Raw genomic sequence first — 23,177 nt, 5'->3', positions numbered from 1 at the left:
AAATTAGCGCGTGGCTTAAGACTGTCTAGACCTTCAGGGGAAGAAACACTTCAGCAGTGGAGGAACCTCCAGGCTGACAGTATCATGCCATAGCAAATATGCTACGGTGACACCAGATGAAAGCTATGGTGTGATGGACGCTGATTTCCTGGCATAGCTCTCAATCCGGTCTTAAATCACGTGCATATCCTCGCAAAGCTCTTTTTAATTCGCTCGAGAAGCAAATCTCCTTCGATAAAACAAAATACAGTATATGAACTTGAACAGATCAGATTCAGTTCAAGAAATGAGCACCCAGTGTGAGAGTGTTAACAGGACAGAAAAATGTAATTACTTGGGTGAAATTCTAACCCCCAATCGTCGTCTAAAATGCTTTGAATGAGGAGGGACGAGAAAAATGGGGGTGGCATATTCAGGGTCTGCCTTAAGACATACAAACCAAGATCTCTTTCCTATCAGGTCAAGTACAGACACTACCATCCAGTAGTCAAACCATATAGAGTGCCTGTACGCTGCAGAAACCTCAACCAGAATGGGAATTTGGGAAATAGATGAAAAAGGAAGGAAATTCTTAAGGAAACTTTTAGGGCCAAAAACGTTCCCGGAGATGGTTTCACATTCCACCTGAGGTCAAATCAGGAGCTCTGCGAATAGTTCCAAGCGATATCAGTGAGTATGAGAAAGATAAGACTGGTATTTCATGGGTAGAGCAAGAGAACTAGGGGAATCAACAGTTTGGTGAACAATATTCTCATTCATCAAGAGATGTGGAGGTCATAAACTCCCTGCATTCAAGAATTGTACGAGGACTTTAGAAGAGTGAACCTTATCTTGGAATATATCTGGAGCAGTGCGTTTTAGGACTACAGTTTCAGGGTAAAGGATCACCCTCAAGAATAGCCTCACCTACAGCTCGGCGCCGGTGTTGTATTTTTAATGTCCTTATATGCGGATTTAGTTTTACCACTTTTGACCGTAGGGAAAAGTTTAGGATTCATTTTAAACGTACAAGTAAGGCTTAATTTTCCCCTGACTTTCCCATAATTTTGTTTTACTTCTTTCTCTTGTTAGTCTTAGCTGTACTCATTCTAAAGACCACACCGTCAGATATTTCACTCTATTCTCTCCAGTTATTTGTGCGAGTATTGTGACAAATCCGTAAATTTTAATCCATGCTTCCTCTTGAGTGCCAGCAATTGAAGATAAAAGCTTGAGGGAGGAGATGAATATGTTGACACTTAGTAAGCATCGCAATGTGAATATCTTATAAATTCCTCCTTGTCAATATTCACACAAAACATCTGCTGTTCACCGTGGAACGGGTAGTTTCAGGGAATCCTCAGATGAATTCAGATTGTATGGTGACAAGAACCAGTGTGCTTTATTTGCTCTTCTCTTTAGCGTACAGGTTTAAAACGTTATGTAGGTATTGCACCCGCTCACCTCCTGAGTCCCAGACTAGCATTTATCTCAGGGGTGATCAGTTCGAAAACGATAAAAAAATTTATATAAAGAAAATCAAAAAATATATCGGCGCATCAAATGAACACAGGGATGAACGGGGCATGCAAATTAAGGTTACGGGGGATGACTCATTCATGGATACAAATTTTTGACTCCACAATAGGACTGGGAAGTGACAACTTAAATTCCATGGGCATACTGGACTAACTACAATGAAAAGATATGGAAACTGTTTCCTATTGAAATTGCAATGAGGAGCAATTTATTCACTTATTTTGCATACTACACATGATGACAATTTTACATTGGGACACTTTAATCCTGAAAAATAAATGACATAATACTTGGATTTTACCTCACTACTCTGGTAGTGTAAAACATCTGGTGAATTCGCCCCAATTGGTTACTGGGGATCGAATTCACATCCGTATGATTGGACGTTTCACCGCTGGAGATCTTCTTTCGGAGACGAAGGCACGACAGTAACCTTTTACTGTCGTCTCCTCGTTCCGTTTGGACATGAGACACTTCCGGTATGTACATTCTGGTGAGCCGGACACCCACCGTGGAAAATGTTATCGCCTCGAAAAAACGGGAATTTATAATACGGACAAACCCTAGCCTATTATTTCCAGATTCACAAACACACCAGGTAGAGTTCATTAACTCAAAAGCTACTTTAATATTTACACTTGTCAATACGACAAGACGTACGGAAAGGTTCATTACTATGCTCTGACCCTGAAGACATGTGCCGTCCGTGGGTTAATTACGTATCTACCGCTAACAATCTCCCCGTGAAAACCCAACATCTGGTTCGGAGCAGTTCGACACAGGATGACTGTCCCTATCATATCCTCCTATGATTATTAAATAATATCATTACCATTCTTTATCTGATCATTATCATATTCTTTGACTACCATCAATTAATTTTATTATTATCATTAATTTCAATTATAATCCTGTATTTGATTATTATCATTTGTCATCCGGGATGATTATATGCCAACCCTTGCCGACGTTTCAAACGAAGGGTCGTTCTTCCTCCTAATTTATCCGCACAATATAATGATCAGCTTCCTCATAAATATTTTTATTATTAGTATTATTATTATTATTATTATTGTTATTATGATAGTGGAAATCGTGATTATCGTAACCCGTAATCATCCTCGCTATAATACTTCAACTTCTCTCTCTTATTATTTTCATCAAAAAAATAAAAAATAAAAAAAGTAGCTTCATTGGTTATTCTTCTTCTCCTTCTTCAAATATTTTATTTATTATTATTATTAGTTTAAAATCTCAAATCTTTCATTTCAACTCCCAACATCATTATTATGTCCAAAATATAAAAAAAGTAAATTCTTAAAAAAAAAGTAACTTAGTTTTTTTTATTTATTATTATTATTAATTTAAAAAATTAATTTCGCCTGTTACACGGTAGTCCACTCTTAATATGTTTAACGCATAACCCCTTTTACAATTCCGATTTATCCTGGCACTAAGCACTTGATTTAAGACAAGATTCACTTGGAGTATGATTATTGTTATTATTATTAAAAATGGAAAGATGATATTTTAATTTCCACTCTTTAGAATTTAGTCACATATGTTAAATCCCGTTATGAACCACTAAGATCTGCTTTATGTTGGTCGGGACAACACTGTATTCGGGACCGTACCTTCAATTTCGTACTGCCGTTAATTTTATATGGGGACACACGTCCTCCCAAGACACATCTCACAACCTATGGCACATCGCGGCTGGGCAAATACCTCCAATGCCGGCGATTGCTAAACTATTCCTTGCAATTTGAAGTCCATTTCCTTTCATCGGAACTCTTCAAACATTTAATTCATAAATTAATCCTCGGTGCGTGGATTCTACCACTAATAACACCGGCATCTGTATTTTATATCATCTTAGGCCTTGAGATACATCTATTTCATCATTACAAACAATACGGCTCAATTTATTTCACGCCGGATATTCGTCCCTCATGACTTCCAACTCTAAATATGGGCTCAAATCATTCTGGGCTTTTAACATATCGTGACCATTCTAATTCACGTGCCTTTATCGCTTTTAAACAAATTTTTAATGGTTAAAATAAAGTCCAAAAACGTAAAATCAAAAATTTACGTAAAATCAAACTGATTACGCGAATGAAAGTCTTTAACGCTACATGTCATCTCCACATTGATTATTATATTTGCACTGGCTAACTCACGAGGCACTGTCATTATTATTATACCTTAACTTGCAGACACACAAATATTATTATTATTACTTTCCTTTGTCAACTCACAAACATTATTATTATTAGTATTTTAATGACCTTCCGTACGCAACACAAATTTTACATACTCTGGCTCTTTCATAATCTGGCTGTCTAATAGAAATTATTCCTAATTAAAATACAAATGATCACCGCAGTGAATGAAATTCAAATAAATGGGTTAGCACCAAAAAAAAAGAATTTAACACTTGAAATGAACTTAAGTCAAAGTATTTCGAATAGCATGCATTAATTGAAAGGAATATATCCCATATTTACATTATATACAACAAACATATACTCAAATTAATTAACCTAACCCATTATTACGTTAATATAAATTTGTCCGTCTAACAAAAAAATAAAATCATGGACTCGGGAGGCGGACCATGTTAAGTAACCATAATTAATTTACACTGAACCCCGTTTAGTCGCGATAACATCCCCCAAATATCAAAATTGTGTACTCATTCCTATGTAGAATTCCATTGTCTCGTAGCGGATGAGATATAGGCCTTACGGCCCCATGGTGATCTACTCGTCCATCATGTCGCACAATACAAATTTAACACAATAAAACACTTCTGGGTGACTACCCATGATTTATACCTTATTACACTATTTTACACAAGAATACTAATAACAAAAAAAAACACTTATAGGTGCTCCTAGACCCCTGACACTCGCACAATATACTCTTCATATACGCCCGAAACACACGTCGTGACACATTACGACGAAATGTCGTTCATTTGAACCGGCGCGTATCGCGTCTTCAACCGGCACTTCCTGGTTTATTTCTAAGCCGTCTTGATAATCGCCTAGCTCCCATAATTCCCTGCTCGGATAGTCATTCACCGTCTATCTTGAGGTGTTTACTTCAGGCTCCGCACACTGCCTTCCAAAGGTACTATCGGCGTTCCGTTAGTTATTTATTATTTAATCACATGACATTTATTAAATTCAACATACAGTTGTACTGATATATTTACACTCGGTACTATGGATAATTTCACTGTTCGTATTCATTCTCCTGATAACTCACGCACTTTCAGCTTTAACTGACTTCGAATGCGTCCCGAGGTACTGACTTACAGAGTCAACGTGTCAGAGTCTCAACTACTTCATACGACTGACACGACTGGTGACCGGTCACAACTGGTGACTTCAAACGACTGGGGTGATGTGAGGTTCCACTACTGGACTTTTATGGACGATATGGTTTCCCGCCGGGGTCATCCGCGGTCATCTCCTGGAGAGGGGGTTGGTTATCCTAAATCGACATATGCAGGTGGATTTGGATTTCTTGCTTTATCCCACTTAATGCACTGGCGATACACATTCATATGTCGTATTCTGAACTCCTATCGTTCGGTGATCATGGAAATATTACTTAATTTCTGTCCTCCACCTTTCGCGCGCTAACTCGGCGTCCCTGATGGCGTGCTCATCTCGACCAATGGCGAGATAGCGTGGGTCATTTCCACGAATTCATTACTTTAATTTATTACGATCACAATTAATCAACATGGGAATATCACAAAAATCCCCTCTATTCAATTATGTGGTTGGAATAATTTAATTATTGTTATCGGAGAAGCTAACTGGAGTTCACTCTGAGTTTTTCTTATGTTGGTTTATCTGCGGGCCTATGATAAATTTTCTCATTGGTCAACACCGCTTCGGTTAGTTTGAAATCTCTTCCTTGTAACGTTGACAACACCAAATGCCTCGGGCGTAGAAAAACGGGTACGTCATATTCCCGGTATTGGTGATACATCTGCTCGCCCTTGGTCCGAAATATATACTCTTTCACTTCCTCGAAGCCATTACTTCGTTGTTGTGAGCTCTAGCTTTAATCCTCTTATCTTCTGGCCAAGAAACATTTTCCCCATAATGACAAGCTTAAATGTGGCGACGGTTTGTCGCGATCACGCCGGGCTATGTGGAAATTCTCCCGTCCACACAAACTGACACTGTATTTCATTTAATATTTCTATATATCTGTATTTCTCATATCAAAATCAAATCATGAAACTAGGGCCTATCTCATCAGGGTACAGTATATTCAATGAGCTGAATTTTTATTTATATTGACAGTGAAAGAATACATCAGTTATTAATTCGCAATATTAGTTTACACAGTGATTATAATCATGAATAAATGGTTGCGAACCTACATTTTAAATATATTTTATCTATTATATAATACATATCTAATATAATTTAATAGCACAAGGCAAATCGGTGTGTTTACTGTGTAGCCTAATGCTAGTGTATGTGTATGTTTGTTTCCTCCCTATCACCAAAAAAGAAAACTAACTTAGAGGGATATTTTTGACTAAACATAAGAACTTCAGTAGTGAATTCCCGATAAATTCATAACTAGGGAGACACAGAACGAAGGATCTTACATCTGACTTAACATTGCAAAAATCTATCTTTACAAAGCCCGTTTAGTAATCAAGTAATACGACGATAGAGTTTTACGAAATCAGCCGCCTGCTAGCTAAAAGAAGGAAGCCTTTCAGAGATGGCGAAAGAATTCAAGAAACAATGAACAGTGCTGCTGAATCTCTGTTCGAAGGTCACAAAGGCAAATCTGAACTCGTTTCTTCCATCAGAAACATCCAGTTGTTCCACAAACAATGGCTATGTGGAGTGGGCATATTTCTGATGACTTTAAATCTCAGTTATATGTTAATTTATAGATGTAATAATATATTTTACTTTAGTTTGATGAAGGCATGGATATGTCGGATGTTCCACAGTTGTGAATACTCATTTTGCAGATTTTACAGTAAATTTCCTTAAACTACTTCCCTTTCTTGAACGAACTAGAGAAGAAGACGTTTTTCATTCATTACTCTTTCTTTACAAGTGTCTGACGAATAGAGTGTATTGCTCAACATTATTGGAGTTGCTCCCATTACACGTTCCTCGTCGCAATAGTAGGCAAAGGTACACTTTCTATTTGCCTAAAGTGAGAACTGTAGTTCGGGCAAACTAAAGCCTGCTGAGGGCACTAAAATCACTTAATGGGATGGGTAGATCAGTGGACCTTTTTCAATCACACTCGTCTAAAATTAGACGTGCCCTAACGACCTCATGAATGTGAGGTACCGGTAATCTCTATAAAATATATAAATACGTGTATGTAAATGTCTCTAGACGTACGGTAATTAAATCATGGCAATTATTTACGGAGGTTCATTTTATTTATTTATTTATTTATTTATTTATTTATTTATTTATTTATTTATTTATTTATTTATTTAAGGTGTATTTCTTGTTTATATTGTTTAATTGAATCACCTATAATTGGGCAAATAACCGGTTAATGATAATAAATTTATCTATCTATATTTCTATGGAGCTGAAGTGTAAGACTCAAGTAAAGCACGTAAAAGAGGAAAGAGGAAAGATGAAATGAAGCTGACTGGGATGATGAATACGTAATATTGGACGGACCAAAGTTAGTGGAAGTATTAACGCAGTTTTTCTAGGAGAAATTGGAAAAAAATAGGAAATACATAATGACTGAGAGAAGAATATCATACTGATAGATAAGAAGAGGCTATAATATTTATAGGACCATCAGATTTTATAGTGTGGTTGTGAAGTACTGCTATTCAAGAATAATAGAGAAGAAACTGAAAAAAAGTGATTGAGAAGGAAGCAGAAGAAGAACGGTCATCACTCAGATGCGGTAAGAAATGCCATTAATTTGTGAAAATATGTTGGAAGAGGGAAGATTCTGGTATACATTCCTGGAACTAATTTTAAGAGCAGATTTTGACATGGTGCAAAGACATGAGGTGTGGGATACAAAAGAAAAAACATGTTCCTCTCAAATCGGAATCATACAGGAATTTAAAGACTGGAAAGTTTCTTTAGAACCTTCCTTGTCAGACCATAGACACATTGTGTTTCATATAGAGGGCTCCTTCGAGATCCCACCTTATAGAAACCCTAGACGAACCAACTGGACGTCTTTTAGGGAGGACGTGAGGAGGGGACTTGAAGGAGGACCCTCAAATATAATTAAGAACAAAGAGGAGCTGGAGCTCAGTGTGAGCTTTCTCACACAAATACTGGTTACCTCTTATGAATTAAACTGCCCAGTTGTTAAGGCAAAAAGAGCAACAGGAAGTTTCAAGTGGAATAGTTATCTTGAACACCTGAGGAGAAACACACGAAGGCTATGGAATAAATACAGGGAACTTCAGGATCAAGAAAGCCTAGATTCTTATAAAGAATCACAAAGAAGGTATAAGTCAGAAGTCAAAAAGGCTTCTATGAAATCTTGGAGACAGTTTTGTGACTCCATTGAAAGTCAACATGAAGCGGCAAGGCTTCATAAAATTCTAACCTTGGATGGAAGGGCAAGGCTGGGCTCACTGGAGTCACCTTCGGGCGGATACACATCCACAGAGAGGGAGACCCTGAACCTACTGCTTGATGCCCACTTTCCAGGTTCAGCAGTCACGAACAGTGAAGTAGAATCGAGCGGATCCTTCAGACCCGATAGAAGTGGCTGGAAGGAAGCCGCAGAGATTGTTACCCACAGAAGGGTGAAGTGGGCATTAGAATCTTTTGCCCCTTACAAAAGCCCAGGAATGGATGGGATCTTCCCGGCGCTTCTTCAGGAAGCAGGTGAGGTCCTTATACCATACCTGGTCAGAATTTTTAGAGCCTGTCTCACTATGGGGTACGTGTACTCCTTGTGGCGTCAGGCGAAGGTAGTATATATACCTAAACCCGGAAGGTCTTCATATACTAGACCTAAGGATTATAGACCCATCAGACTAACGTCTTTTCTTCTTAAGACCTTGGAAAGACTAGTGGATAGACATATCAGGGAGAAAGTTTTAAGAGACTGTCCCCTGCATCCTCATCAGCATGCATATCAACCAGGGAAGTCGGTTGAGACGGCACTACACCAGCTAGTTTCTAGACTGGAGAGTGCCTTGGATCAGCAGCAACTTGCTATGGTTGTATTCCTAGATATAGAAGGTGCCTTTAACTACACATCTTTGGGCTCCATAGAACTTAGTCTAGAGAGAAGAGGAGTGAGCAGGATGCTCATAAAATGGATTATGGCCTCGCTGCAGGGCCGTCAAGTTCTGTTTACCCTCAACGCAGTTATGTTGAGAGCTAATATAGACAGGGGGTGTCCACAGGGAGGAGTATTATCACCAACATTATGGTGTCTGGTAGTGGATGAACTACTTACCAGGTTAAATGTTGGAGGAATTTACGCCCAAGGCTATGCAGATGACATTAGCCTGATGGCGGTGGGAAATTTCTCCAGTACGGTCTCAGAGCTCGTACAGAGCTCCCTACGTAGGGTGGAAAGATGGTGCCACGACACGGACTTGTCGGTTAATCCCGACAAGACGGAGCTCGTGGTATTTACCAGGAGGAAGAGGCTAGACGGACTGTCAGAGCCTTTCCTATTTGGGAAAAAATTAGTTAAGACAACCTCAGTTAAGTACCTAGGGGTAATCCTTGAGGCAAGACTGAGCTGGAAGAAACACATAGACCATAAGGTGGATAAGGCTCGCAAGATTATGTGGGCCTGTCGCAGGGCCGTTGGAAAGACTTGGGGCCTAGGACCTAAGGTGGTCCAGTGGCTCTATATTTCTATTGTACGGCCCACGATGACCTATGCATCTTTAGTCTGGTGGCCAGGCTCGGAGAGTAAAACTGTGACCACCAAGTTAAACAGTGTCCAAAGATTTGCGTGTCTAGGAATAACAGGGGCACTGGATACTACACCATTATGTGCAATGGAGGCCATCCTAGGTCTTCCCCCCTTACATCTATATGTTAAGGAAATAGCGGGAATGAGTGCCTACCGCCTTTGGTCACTCGGAGGATGGTCCTTCAAGAATCCGAATAGAGGTCATGCCTCTATTCTCACAAGGCTTCACCAGACTTGCCCTATGACAATGATGATTGGGGACCTGATGAAGCCTAGTTTTAATTTGAACTATAAATTCACAGTGGTGATACCCACAAGGGAGGAGTGGGCCGCGGATGCTGGGGCCCGTCTTAGGTCTGGGGGCTGTACATGGTACACAGATGGCTCGCGGACAGAGACGGGCACAGGTGCCGGGGTCTGGGGGCCTAAGACAAGGCTCTCCCTACCTATGGGTAAATACGCTACTGTTTTCCAGGCCGAAGTATATGCAATACTGGCCTGTGCTGTATATATATGGAAAATGCCTGGACACAGAAGATGTATCACTATTTGCAGCGATAGCCAGGCAGCGTTAAAAGCACTCTGTGCAGTTAAAACAACATCAAAAATGGTATGGGAATGCCAAAGGATGTTAGATCAGCTGTGTGAATTTAGCTCAGTTACCCTATTATGGGTCCCTGGGCACACAGGTATCAGCGGAAATGAAGAAGCTGACAAACTAGCGAAACAAGGCTCAAAAGGTCCTTTTATAGGACCAGAGCCCTTCCTGGGAGTGTCACTCCGAAGCGTGAAACTGGTAATATCCCAGTGGACAAACCAGTCTCACTTAGACATTTGGAAGAGGTTAACTATAGCAAGGCAGGCACGTGAACTTATCAAAGGGCCTAGCCAAAGTTATAAAAAGGTCCTGATAAATTTGAATAGGACCAGAATGCGAATGGTAGTTGGACTGTTGACAGGCCACAATACCTTACAGAGACACCTACACATCATGAAAATCAGTCAGGATCCGATGTGTAGAAGATGCGGTAGGGAGGAGGAGACCTCCGCGCATGTGTTATGTCAGTGTGAGGCTCTTGCAAGCACTAGACATCGATACCTTGGCTGACATTTCGTGAGCCTGGAAGACATCAGGAATGCCAACATCCGGACACTAGTATCATTTATAGGAGCACTAGGTCTGAACTAGGCAAACCCGTTTAAGGGGCACAAAGGGTCTTCACAGACCTACGTGTGGAGCCCTGCGATGGCAGGGTTCACCCATTCTTTATCTATCTATCTATCTAACTGTCGTAATTGTTCTGGTTCGTCTTCTTTCCCAAGAAGTGGCTTTCCATCTAAGCTTTTAATATTCATACACCTAGATTGCCTTTCTCCAAAGGTTTCCTTGATTTTCACGTATGCAGCATCTACCTTTCCTAGCAACATACAACCTTCGACATTTTTGCACTTCTCCTTCAGCCATTCTTCCTTAGCTATCTTGCATTTTGTATCCACTTCATTCTTCAATCACCTGTATCCTTTTCCTTTTCTGTCCTCTTCGTATTTTCGTCGTTTATCAATCAGGCCTAGTATCTTCTGAATTATCCATTGATTCTTAGTTGATCTTTTCTTCCTTCTTAACATTTCTTCAGCAGCCCTACTTACTTCATTTCACATGACTGTCCACTCTTCCTCTATGTTGTTTCCTTCAGCCTTTTCATTTAGTCTTTGTGCAACATGTTCCTTGAAACAATCCCTCACACTCTTTTCTTTCAACTTGTCTAGATCCCATCTCCTTGCATTCTTTCCTTTCTTCAATTTCTTCAACTTCACGTGCCATTTCATGGCCAGCAAGTTGTGTTCAGAGTCCACGTCTGTTCCTGGGAAAGTTTTGCAATCCAACACCTTGTTTCTGAACCTCTGCCTAATCATAATGCAGTCTATTTGATACCTTCGGTTGTCTCCAGGTCTCGTCCACATATACAGCCGTAGTTTGTGGTGTTTGAACCATGCATTGGCAAGGACTAAATTATGATCAGAGCAGAATTCAACCAGTCGCCTTCTTCTTTCCTTCCTTTGTCCCAATCCGAATTCCCCTACAGTATTACCTTCTCTTCCTTAGCCTACCACTGCATTCCAGTCTCCCATCACAATTATATTCTCGTCATCTTTTACATATTGTATTAAATATTCTATCTCTTCATATATTATTTCGATATCCTCATCACCCGCTGAACTTGTAGGCCTACAGACCTGCACTATTGTGCTGGGCATTGGTTTCGTGTCTATCTCGCGACAATAATTCTTTCACTATGCTGGTCGTAGTAGCTTACCCGCTGCCCTATTTTCTTATTCATTATTAAACCAACTCCTGCATTTCCTCTGTTTGATTTTGTGTTGATTATTCGGTAGTTGCTTGACCAAAAATCCTTTTCTTCCTGCCAACGTACTTCACTTATACCAACTACATCTAAATTTAGTCTATCCATCTCCCTTTTCAGACTCTGTAACCTGCCACAACGATTCAAACTTCTAACATTACACGCTCCGGCCCGCAAAATGTCAGTATTCATTGTCCTGATGATTGCCCCCTCTCGTGTTGTCCCCACCCGGAGGTCCGAGTGGGGGACTAGTTTACCTCCGGAATATTTTCCCCGGGAGGAAGCCATCATCAGTACATCATTCATACAGAAAGAGCTGCATGTCCTCGGGAGTTAGTTACGGCTGTACATTCCCGTTGCTTTCAACCGTGTAGCGGTATCAACACAACTAAGCCATGGTGAATATTATTACAAGGCCATATCAGTCAATCATCTAGACTGCCGCCTTTGCAACTTCCGAAAGGCTGCTACCCCCTTTCCATGACAATATTTATTCTAGTCCTAAACTTTTATTTCTGTTAGCCATTTAACGCGCACTATTTCTTTTTTGGTGATGATGCGGTAGGAAAGTGGCCTCTGTAAAGTACAGCCTGAAATAACAGCGTTCAGGACTGTCGACTGTGGGATTCAAAACCACCAACACCTGAATGCAAGCTCAAAGCTGCACGGCCTGAACCACTCGGAGCGCAAATTTAAGTTATGTACATGGGCATACTCACCTCACTAATGACTTCACTTTCCCCCATCGAGTCCTGTACGAATTTTCTGCAGATTGCTCTTGTAATCGAATTGCTACAGAAGTAGTACAACATAGCAATTCTTCGTTCTGAGTATGGAAACAGTTCGTTTATCCCTGCCACTTCCACGAATCTCTGAAACATGAGCAACAGTTCTTGTTAAATATTTACAGTACACATTGGTTTTACCGTTTCACATTTCGAAAATATAATTAAAATTATAAAATCATTGATTTATGGTAGTGATGATTATTTTAAAGAGAAAATCTTCGGAATTATTGTTTCCACTAAATATTTACTGAAGGACAAATCTATCATCTGGTTCAAACGTGGGACAACTCAAAAATTGTCGATTTTTAATTATTTAGATCAAATGTAACTTAAAAAGCTTTCCAGTCTGTCAAACACGCAATTTTAGTATAAATTATAGCTCTATAACATATCTGTGTAAAAAACCTACATACTATTAATCAGAGAATGCCATGTTTCGTTCTACAAGAGCATCCTCAGGTTCTACCAAATAACTTAAATCATGCCTGTATATGTGCAGTATTGTTTACGTTGTGTAAACTTGTCATTGATTGAGAGTGTGGTGATAATATTAACAAGTATTAGCAAATAATGATTGTATTAGTATTCAACCATCACCGTATTAACTTCATCTAGTCTGCCGAAGTGCTGTCCGTTGTTTACAAAGAGTGTTCGTAAGATCAGTACGGTGTATTTCATTAAGTTAATATGCTGACAGTCATTATTTATTAATACTCGTTCATATACATGATTGAAGTGATTCGGTAGAAACTGAGGATGCTCTTGTAGAACGAAACATGTATTTTTTTCAGGTACTACCTTAGGTGTCGGAAGAGAATAGGAATCGACCAAGTGAGTCCTGACATGGCAGTTGAATGTCAGAAGCCTGGCACAAGTAAGTAGAATCACTTGTTACGACAAAATGATTATAAAGCGGATGCACTCTACCATCCCCACCTACAGGAAATTATTTGAATGAAATGTCCTTCAGCCTGAAGTGGCACAGTCTTCTCTGAAAAATGTCTTCCTGGGACTCATCTTTCTACACTGAAGTTTTCTTAATTGCCTTCCACCAATTCAAGTATCAATCTTAGGAATCGAAACCTTCCCATTGCTCACACCATTTGACAAAAGGCTCACACAGAAGAAAAGTAAATATTTTCGAAATACCGGTAGAGTATGAAAAATTGTAACGTGCATTGACCAATACATGGAATGAAAGAAGGAATATTCCCATAACTCACTGAGAAGAAATTTGATATATGAGAGAGATTTAATCAGCTTATCTCAGTTATTTCTGTGGTCTCTCTAGCCACTCAGGGTCCTTTTGACTTTGGTTGAGTTTCAGGGCTGGATACCCTTCCTGACGCCACGTGATGAAGATCTAAACACTGGATAGACCAGAATTCGAGCCTCAATTTTCGGGTGGGAAGTCAGTAGATATTTTAGACATAACTAACTAGCTAACTAACCCCGTGACACTACAGCCCTTGAAGGGGCTTGGCCTACCAAGCGACCGCTGCTCAGTCCGAAGGCCTGCAGATTATGAGGTGTCGTATGGTCAGCACGACGAATCCTCTCGACCGTTATTCTTGGCTTTCTAGACTGGGGCCGCTATCTCACCGTCAAATAGCTCCTCAATTCTAATCACGTAGGCTGAGTGGATCTCGATCCAACCCTCAGGTCCAGGTAAAAATCCCTGACCTGGCCGGGAATCGAACCCGGGGCCTCCGGGTAAGAGCCAGGCACGCTACCCCTACACCACCGGGCCGGCTTTGAATTTTGTAACATGCGGAAATAGGTTTCTCATTTAAGCCAGACAGGTTCAATTTATTTATTTCAAAATTTCTAGCGACATATTATAGAACCGAAGTGGCTTCAAGTTGAGCGAAAACACATTTGAAATATTATAAGAGATTGTCAGCATTCCAAGAATAAAGAGTCATTATTACAGAGCCCGGATTTGTGATCAGTTATAGGTTAAAATGCAAATTTGCTGAAGCGGGTAACAGGTATAGTCTAACCTGCACAACAGTTATGTAATAACTTTACATAACCATTAGGGGTTCGGCCCATCAGAACCCCTAGAATTTATGTTATTCTCACTCCATTACGAAAGAACGGTCTAGTCGACACATCCTGGTAATCAAATTAGTTTGCATTCTAACCTAATACTTCCTAAAACTCCGGGATCTAGTCATTAATGTTGAAAGTCAAAGGGCTTCTCGGCATTGACTCCAAGTTAAGGTAGCCGTCCATCGTGAGGCGAGTTCTACGCTTTCGGAACCCCAGTTCTAATGGTCCTAATATCCTAATGCAGGGCCTCTCAAACGCCCAAAATCTCACGTGTGCAAACTGAGGAGCAGAGGTCCTGTGCGCAGTGCATTGGTCCCACTCGGCTCAGCTCGGACCAGGGCGTCGTCTCGAAGCGACGCGGATAAGCTCGAATCAACTCGGCTCGGATTTGGAGCGCTACGGAGTAAGTGAGGAAGGGGGAGACAGGCGGAGTGAGCGAGACAGGTGTGGGGAAAGAGAGAGACAGCGCTATGGCTCCAAATCGAGGAGCTGGTGCACCGTGCATCGCGCAAGACACTGGTGCATGCACCCTGAGAGGCTCTGTCCTAATGTGATCATTTTATCAATTTTTTATAATTATTACAATTTATTTGCAATTAAGACATAAAATATCAGCTTCAAACCCATACTGACTACTCTTTATTTCGACAGTATCTACCTATCCATCCACCGTGACCTCGATACAGTTCCGTTCTATTAATTTCATACGTTGTTAACTAGCCAAAACGCAGACATACCCCAGGTGCGATTACACTGTCATTTGTTTCCTTCTCACGGACTTCTCTGGGTCAACGTGATTGTGCGCTGCGCGAGGCTGTCAACTCTTCAATTTTAATTTATCATTCGAGCTAGTGACAAAGCCATTGGCCTCGACTGATTAGATCCGGCTTACGACAAAACCATTGGTATGGAATGCTCAGGCCCAGTTAGTGACAAACCATTGGACTGTTATCAAGCAAAGAAGGCCCTGAAGCGGATGTCAGGCCCTTAGCATTACATATGGCGACAGCAGCGTGTACGATGTTGGGCAGTGACAAAAAGGTGAATTAAATTATCATTCTGGCTGGCGACAAAGCCATCTGTCTGGATTGGTTAGGTCCGGCTAGTGACAAAGGTATTGGTCTGGATTGGTTAGGTCCAGCTAGTGACAAAACCATTTGTTGTGTTTTTATTGTGCACGGATTGGTAACGGATACATTTGGCTTGATTGCTGGCAATCACGTCATATCCGATTGTGCGTCAACCAATGGAAATACTACCGCGTGGTTCATTAGGTTATAGAAGTAAATGTACTTCTGGAGGCCGGTCGGTTGGACCCGGGCTGCCGCAGTGAACACATCTCTCCTCTACAAGCTATTCCACGTAAGACTTGTATCATTCCAAATCCATTATAATGTTATAAACGTTAAGGCGCAGATACTGAATTTCTACGGTCAGGTTAAGAGCCCGTTGGCCAACCAACCCTTTTAGGAGGGAAGCATTTACTTTTGCATATTCCTGGGGTGGTTGGCAGTGTGGTGTGTGTAGTTTGTAAATGAAGAGATGTGTATTAAAACGAACACAAGCACCCATTTCCTCAGGTAGAGGAATGTACAATATGTAGTTAGGATCCTCGGTCCTAATGGGAATCGAAGCTGGGGCCCTCTGACCGAAGTTCACTCCATTGACCATTCAGCTAAGGAGGCGGATAACCTACGTAAGTATTCGTATGTCTAGAACTTACTTGGAAGAGGTTTACATTTCTTGGTGGTCTAAATTCGGGCGTCCTCTGCTGGTCAGGTGGAGCAGATAACCTACTTGCCATGGCGACCACTAGACGGAGCTTATCGTTGTATTCTGGTCTCATGGAGAGCAACACGAACACTATCCTGCCACCTAAGGAATGCCCCATGTAATACAGTTTGCTCTGTCCAGTGGTGCGGAGTATATAGTCGATCATTGCCGGCAGGTCATAGAACCCCATCTCGTGCCAGCTGTTGACAAGAATGATCAGAAGCAAATACATTTTCTGATAATCTCTAAGAGGTTGGCGTTTTAAGGAGATACGGAACGGTTAAAATGGTCAAAATATAATTTATCTCTGAAGTCTGCTCTTTAAAATGCTGTATAATACATTATAGTTTAACAATTAAAAGTTGCCACAATTTTAATTTACACTTGCGCTAACAATGAGAAGATCATATGTGTGGAAAGTTTTAAATGCAATTTTCTCAGATTCCAATTTTTTCAAATGTATGTTCCTTTTCCTAGGTGACTATTTATCACAGAGCTGTGTAATTTTCATCATTAGTTTGTCTCATATCGGTTAACATTTTAACGGAGGGATTTCCTGATTTATATACAAAACTGTTTGAGATCTGGCTGTTTTTAGGGAAAAAATATTCTATTTATTGACTGTTTAAAGAAATATGTATCTGAGTCCCCTTAAGTCCAATTACAAAAACGCTCCCTCAGTATGTCAAATAAGGTTTGAATAAAATGTGACATTAATTCTATTTTCATAACTTTATCAGATCCTGATAAAAAGGAACATGAATTAAACAAATTTAACATTGGTAAGATAGGCGGCTCCGTATCCCCTTAAGCAGAAGCACTTATATACATAGTAGAGTCATTAAGTTCGTGAACTGGCCGTCTAGTGTCGCTGTGGTGCACTACAACGGAGAGTTTCCACCTCAAGTTGTTGCCGTGACAGTGTTCTTCGTTAGTCCCAGCAAGAGACAGTTGCGAAGGTCTAGAAGCAGAATGTGTTGTGAATGTCAGCGGCGGAACTTGAGAATGTCATAGTTTGAGCAACGGGCAAATTTTAAGTTCTGCCAAAAATTAGGCAAATCCGTTGCGATGATCAAGTTGAACCAAACCAAACCAAACCCCATGGCACTACAGCCCTTGAAGGGCCTTGGCCTACCAAGCGACCGCTGCTCAGCCCGGAGGCCTGCAGATTACGAGGTGTCGTGTGGTCAGCACGACGAATCCTCTCGGTCGTTATTCTTGGCTTTCTAGACCGGGGCCGCTATCTCACCGTCAGATAGCTCCTCAATTCTAATCACGTAGGCTGAGTGGACCTCGAACCAGCCCTCAGGTCCAGGTAAAAATCCCTGACCTGGCCGGGAATCGAACCCGGGGCCTCCGGGTGAGAGGCAGGCACGCTACCCCTACACCACGGGGCCGGCGATGATCAAGTTGAATTAACCCAAAACATCACAACAAGAAAAAGACGCGAAAAGGCAGGTAAAAAAATGTGTGATCCTTGAACTGTTAGCGCCAGTCCACGAACATATTGGCTGTAGTACGTACATAGGTATACACGGTACTGCCTACACTGTAAGCACCAGTCCAAGAAGTAATTGGCTGTACTACACGAGTGCATGACGTGTTGCCTACACTGTAGACCACATTCCACGAACTTATTGACTGAAGTACAGTAGTATCATCTCACTAGATTGGAACAAGTTTCTAATGAAACAAACTTATGTATCACAGCAGTAGAACCAATAGTTTGGTGTGTGTGTGTGTGTGTGTGTGTGTGTGTGTGTGTGTGTGTGTGTGTGTGTGTGTGTGTGTGTGTGTGTGTGTGTGTGTGTGTGTGTGTGTGTGTGTGTGTGTGTCCAGAGTTTCTTCCAGAGGGTGCCATTTGGACTCATCTCCTTTCCAAGACGCCGTTTAGCAGTGACAGACTATTAGCAAAGTTCCGCGGATTAGAAAATAGGAATTGCTAACCTACGAAATGAGAAGTGATAATTCGTTATTAAAAAGAAGAAGAATAAGAAGCAGAATATACTCCCCATGGAGGTACAATGCCAATGAAGGTTTCCACGGCTCTAGATCGAAAATCAAAGCAATATAATCAAGCTTTGGGATTATTTATTATTGCTATTATTAACACTTTCATACATCTTCGCCTTTCAGCGTTCAGTCTGCAAGCCGCTGTGAACTTACTAAATGCCCCCACAATTCTCTATTTATAACTAGCTCTGTGGCCTCGTTTAGTTCTATACTGTTTTATCTTTCAGTCATTAGAAACGAAGTATAACCATCGTCGTCTTTCTCTCCTTCCACTTCTCTAACCTCCAGGACCGAGTCCATTATTCTTCTTGGTAACCTATCTTCCACTGCTTCATATGTACCCGTACGTAGCCTTCATCTCCTCATTCCGAACCCCCCGCTCATTGCTTTCATCTGTTTGTTCTGACGATCATTCTCGCTACTTTCATGTCAGTAGACTCTAAGTTATGAGCATGATATTCAGAGTCCAACAGCTTTCACGCACGGCCAACTTGATCGGGGGTCTGAAAACAGACCAGTGTAAAGGTAGTTACGTCCCGGAGTTGACTACTTTGTTGCAGAATACTGCTGATCGCAACTGTGAATTCACTTCACTGACTTTGCTGCAGCTTGCTTTAATCTCACTTACTATACTACCATCCTGGAAGAATGAATGAAAACCTACAACCTGTTTTCCAGTCAATAACCGGGTCGGGGTTGGGATGAATGAAGCCCCCAACTTGCGGCGAGGATAGGAATTGTGCCGGCTGCCGAGGCCTGTCACACTCTCCTGTGACAATGATTAATGACTCACAGATGAAATGAAATGATATTAGCGAGTGTTCCTGGAATGAAAGATGACAGGGAAAACCGGATTACCCGGAGAAAAACTTGCCCCGCCTCCGCCTTGTCCAGCACAAATCTCACATGGAGTGACTGGGATTTGAACCACGGTATCCAGCGGTGAGAGGCCAGCGCGCTGCTCCCTGATTCACGGAGGCTTCTTACCATCCTGGAAAAATACACATCATAAATACTTGAAATGATCTATCTCTTCCAGCTTTGTATTCCCAACCTGATAATCAATTCTTAGGAATCTTACTTACAGACATCGTTTTACTACAGGGAAGGTCAATTTTCATATCACACTCACTATACCTATTTTCATGGTCCAAGATATTAAACTGCAGGCTCTCAGCAAAATCGGCCGTTAAGACCAAGTCGTCGGCGTGCTAACAAAATTTCCGCCTAACTGAATCCCTCCCTGCCACTTCTTCTTCCAGTAGACGATCCATGTAAACTATGAACAACATAGGTGAAGGAATCAAGCCTTGAGTAACCCCTGTTATCTTGAAAACCGAGCAAGTTGGCTGTGCGTTTAAGATGGCGTGGCGTAGCTATGATGTTGCATTCGGGAGATGGTCGCTTCGAATCCCAACGTCGCGTCGGCAGCTCTGAAGATGGTTTTACGTGGTTTTCCATTTTCACACCAGGCAAATGCTAGGGTTGTTCCTTAATTAAAGGCATGGGCACTACATTCCCAATCCTAGCTCTATCTCATCCTTACGTCGCCGAAAACCTGTGATGTGCAGAGCGACGTTAAAGAAAATATCTTGCGCCAAGAACTCATTCTACCATTAAATATCTCACTGCAGCCAATTATCAACTTTTTAAGGAAGCCTATAATAATAATAATAATAATAATAATAATAATAATAATAATAATAATAATAATAATAATAATAATAATATCGGGCGAGTTGGCCGTGCGTGTAGAGGCGCGCGGCTGTGAGCTTGGATCCGGGAGATAGTAGGTTCGAATCCCACTATCGGCAGCCCTGAAAATGGTTTTCCGTGGTTTCCCATTTTCACACCAGGCAAATGCTGGGGCTGTACCTTAATTAAGGCCACGGCCGCTTCCTTCCAATTCCTAGGCCTTTCCTATCCCATCGTTGCCATAAGACCTATCTGTGTCGGTGCGACGTAAAGCCCCTAGCAGAATAATAATAATAATAATAATAATAATAATAATAATAATAATAATAATAATAATAATAATAATATAATTATTATATTATAATACATTATAATATATGATATTATAATTATTTTATTATTAAGAAATGCACACAAGTTGTGTATATACAGTATGTTACATAAGTTACATACGTAATTAAGCACAATAGTCTACCAGGGGTATTACTCGTTTCTTACAAGTGGTAATGTGGTAACGATCACAAGTTCGATCGCACAACTCACATATACAGTTATTCCCGGGATCGTGAAAACGCTTGTTCTTGCATAAATTGTGGTGGTACCCACGCACAGCTATTGAGGTACCAGGTGTCGCAGGTCTTGATTCGTGTTGGCCCAGGATCTATTTACCATGGCTTCTGTAGTATAAAAATCCAGCCAGATTTCTCTTCGTTTCTTTGTCTATCGAGGAGCAGTTTATTCGAGCTGTCGGTAGATGGAAGTTTCATATGCAGTTCTTCTATAAAGAACGGTTCTCTCGCGAGTTCGTATACTAGCCTCGACTTTGTGTGTTTCGAAACACCTAGAGCGGCTTTCAAGAATCTTGATTTAACTGCTTCCAAAGTCATTAGATCTTTTAGACTATACTTATCCCAAATAATATCTATTCCGTATGTTGCGATGGGAACTATTTTTGCGTTGAATAAGGCCATAGCGCTTGTTAATGATAATCTGGATAATACTTTCGTGTCAAAGATTGCTTTTGTGGCAGGTGCTGCACGGGATTTCACGTGTATTCTGAAAGATCTGGCGGTGGTTTGCAGAGTCACTCCCAGGTATTTGAAGCTGTTGACTGTCACAAGAGGTTTCGGTCTTAGATATATCCTGTCCTTCGCAGCTTCTCGGCCTCCGTTGCGGAATGTCATCTGTACAGTTTTCTCGGTGTTAATTTCCATTTTGTTTTCCTGTGCCCACTTCTCAAGTTGGTTTATGGCTGTTTGCAGGTTGTAGGTGGAATTCGATCCAATGACCATGTCGTTCACATATATGTAGATTTATATATCTTCCGTCTCTTGCCTAATCATCTGTACAACATCGTATGTGGCGACATTAAATAATAGGGGGCTTAATGGGTCTCCCTCTAGGACGTCGTTGGTCTGAGTTATTGTTTTCGATGTGGTTACGCCATCTGTGATCTGAATGAAATTGGCGGTCATCATGTTATGTATCAGTACAGTGAGCTTATTTCTTCCTGTTATTGTTTCTAGCTTTGAGATACGTCTGTTTACTGTATCGAAAGCTTTGGTGTAATCTACGAAGACATGGAATTTTCCTTGAGGGTGCCTTAATGTATCTTCTATATCATCAATTAAGTTGCTAATGGCGTGGAGAGTGCTCCTGCCTTTTCGGAAACCAAATTGTTCTTCCGGAATCCTGTGTTCTACTTCCTTAGAAATTCGCTTTGTGATGATGCTTGTGAGTACCTTCAATATGCATTTTTCCAGGGCGATTCCCCTGTAAGAGTTCGGGTCCAACTGATTGCCTTTCCCCTTACATAGTATGCTAATTGTCGAGATCCTCCATATTTCTGGGATGTTGCTCTCTTTTAAGCATAGGTTTAACATATCTGTGACTGCTTCAAGTACACTGACTGACAGAGCAAATGCAACACCAAGAAGGAGTGGTTCGAAAGGGATGAAAGTTGGGGGAAAACCAGAGACGGCACGGATGAATAATTGATGTTTATTTCAAACCGATATGCAGGTTACACAATGCGCACGGCATCGACTCAGTAGGATGTAGGACCACCGCGAGCGGCGATGCACGCAGAAACACGTCGAGGTACAGAGTCAATAAGAGTGCGGATGGTGTCCTGAGGGATGGTTCTCCATTCTCTGTCAACCATTTGCCACAGTTGGTCGTCCGTACGAGGCTGGGGCAGAGTTTGCAAACGGCGTCCAATGAGATCCCACACGTGTTCGATTGGTGACAGATCCGGAGAGTACGCTGGCCACGGAAGCATCTGTACACCTCGTAGAGCCTGTTGGGAGATGCGAGCAGTGTGTGGGCGGGCATTATCCTGCTGAAACAGAGCATTGGGCAGCCCCTGAAGGTATGGGAGTACCACCGGCCGCAGCACATGCTGCACGTAGCGGTGGGCATTTAACGTGCCTTGAATACGCACTAAAGGTGACGTGGAATCATACGCAATAGCGCCCCAAACCATGATGCCGCGTTGTCTAGCGGTAGGGTGCTCCACAGTTACTGCCGGATTTGACCTTTCTCCACGCCGACGCCACACTCGTCTGCAGTGACTATCACTGACAGAACAGAAGCGTGACTCATCGGAGAACACGACGTTCCGCCATTCCCTCATCCAAGTCGCTCTAGCCCGGCACCATGCCAGGCGTGCACGTCTATGCTGTGGAGTCAATGGTAGTCTTCTGAGCGGACGCCGGGAGTGCAGGCCTCCTTCAACCAATCGACGGGAAATTGTTCTGGTCGATATTGGAACAGCCAGGGTGTCTTGCACATGCTGAAGAATGGCGGTTGACGTGGCGTGCGGGGCTGCCACCGCTTGGCGGCGGATGCGCCGATCCTCGCGTGCTGACGTCACTCGGGCTGCGCCTGGACCCCTCGCACGTGCCACATGTCCCTGCGCCAACCATCTTCACCACAGGCGCTGCACCGTGGACACATCCCTATGGGTATCGGCTGCGATTTGACGAAGCGACCAACCTGCCCTTCTCAGCCCGATCACCATACCCCTCGTAAA

At 41.7% G+C, this 23,177-nt stretch overlaps 1 protein-coding gene across 3 annotated transcripts in view; it reads right to left on the bottom strand.

Moving 5' to 3' along the window:
• LOC136875738 (lipase 1) overlaps positions 1-23,177 on the bottom strand; it is a 141,029-nt gene that overhangs the window by 23,580 nt on the left and 94,272 nt on the right. For all 3 annotated transcript variants that reach the window (XM_068228112.1, XM_067149310.2, XM_068228113.1), the window contains 2 exons: positions 16,386-16,635; positions 12,539-12,691 (listed from right to left, as the gene is read on the bottom strand). In XM_068228112.1, the coding sequence (XP_068084213.1) occupies positions 12,539-12,691; positions 16,386-16,635 (403 nt within the window). The remainder of the gene's footprint in view (positions 1-12,538; positions 12,692-16,385; positions 16,636-23,177) is intronic.

Source organism: Anabrus simplex, chromosome 6 (genome assembly GCF_040414725.1).
Source record: "Anabrus simplex isolate iqAnaSimp1 chromosome 6, ASM4041472v1, whole genome shotgun sequence".
In the NCBI taxonomy this organism is placed as follows: Eukaryota; Metazoa; Arthropoda; class Insecta; order Orthoptera; family Tettigoniidae; genus Anabrus; species Anabrus simplex.
The sequence above is the reverse complement of the archived record's forward strand: the minus strand, read 5'-3'. Positions and strand labels throughout refer to the sequence as shown.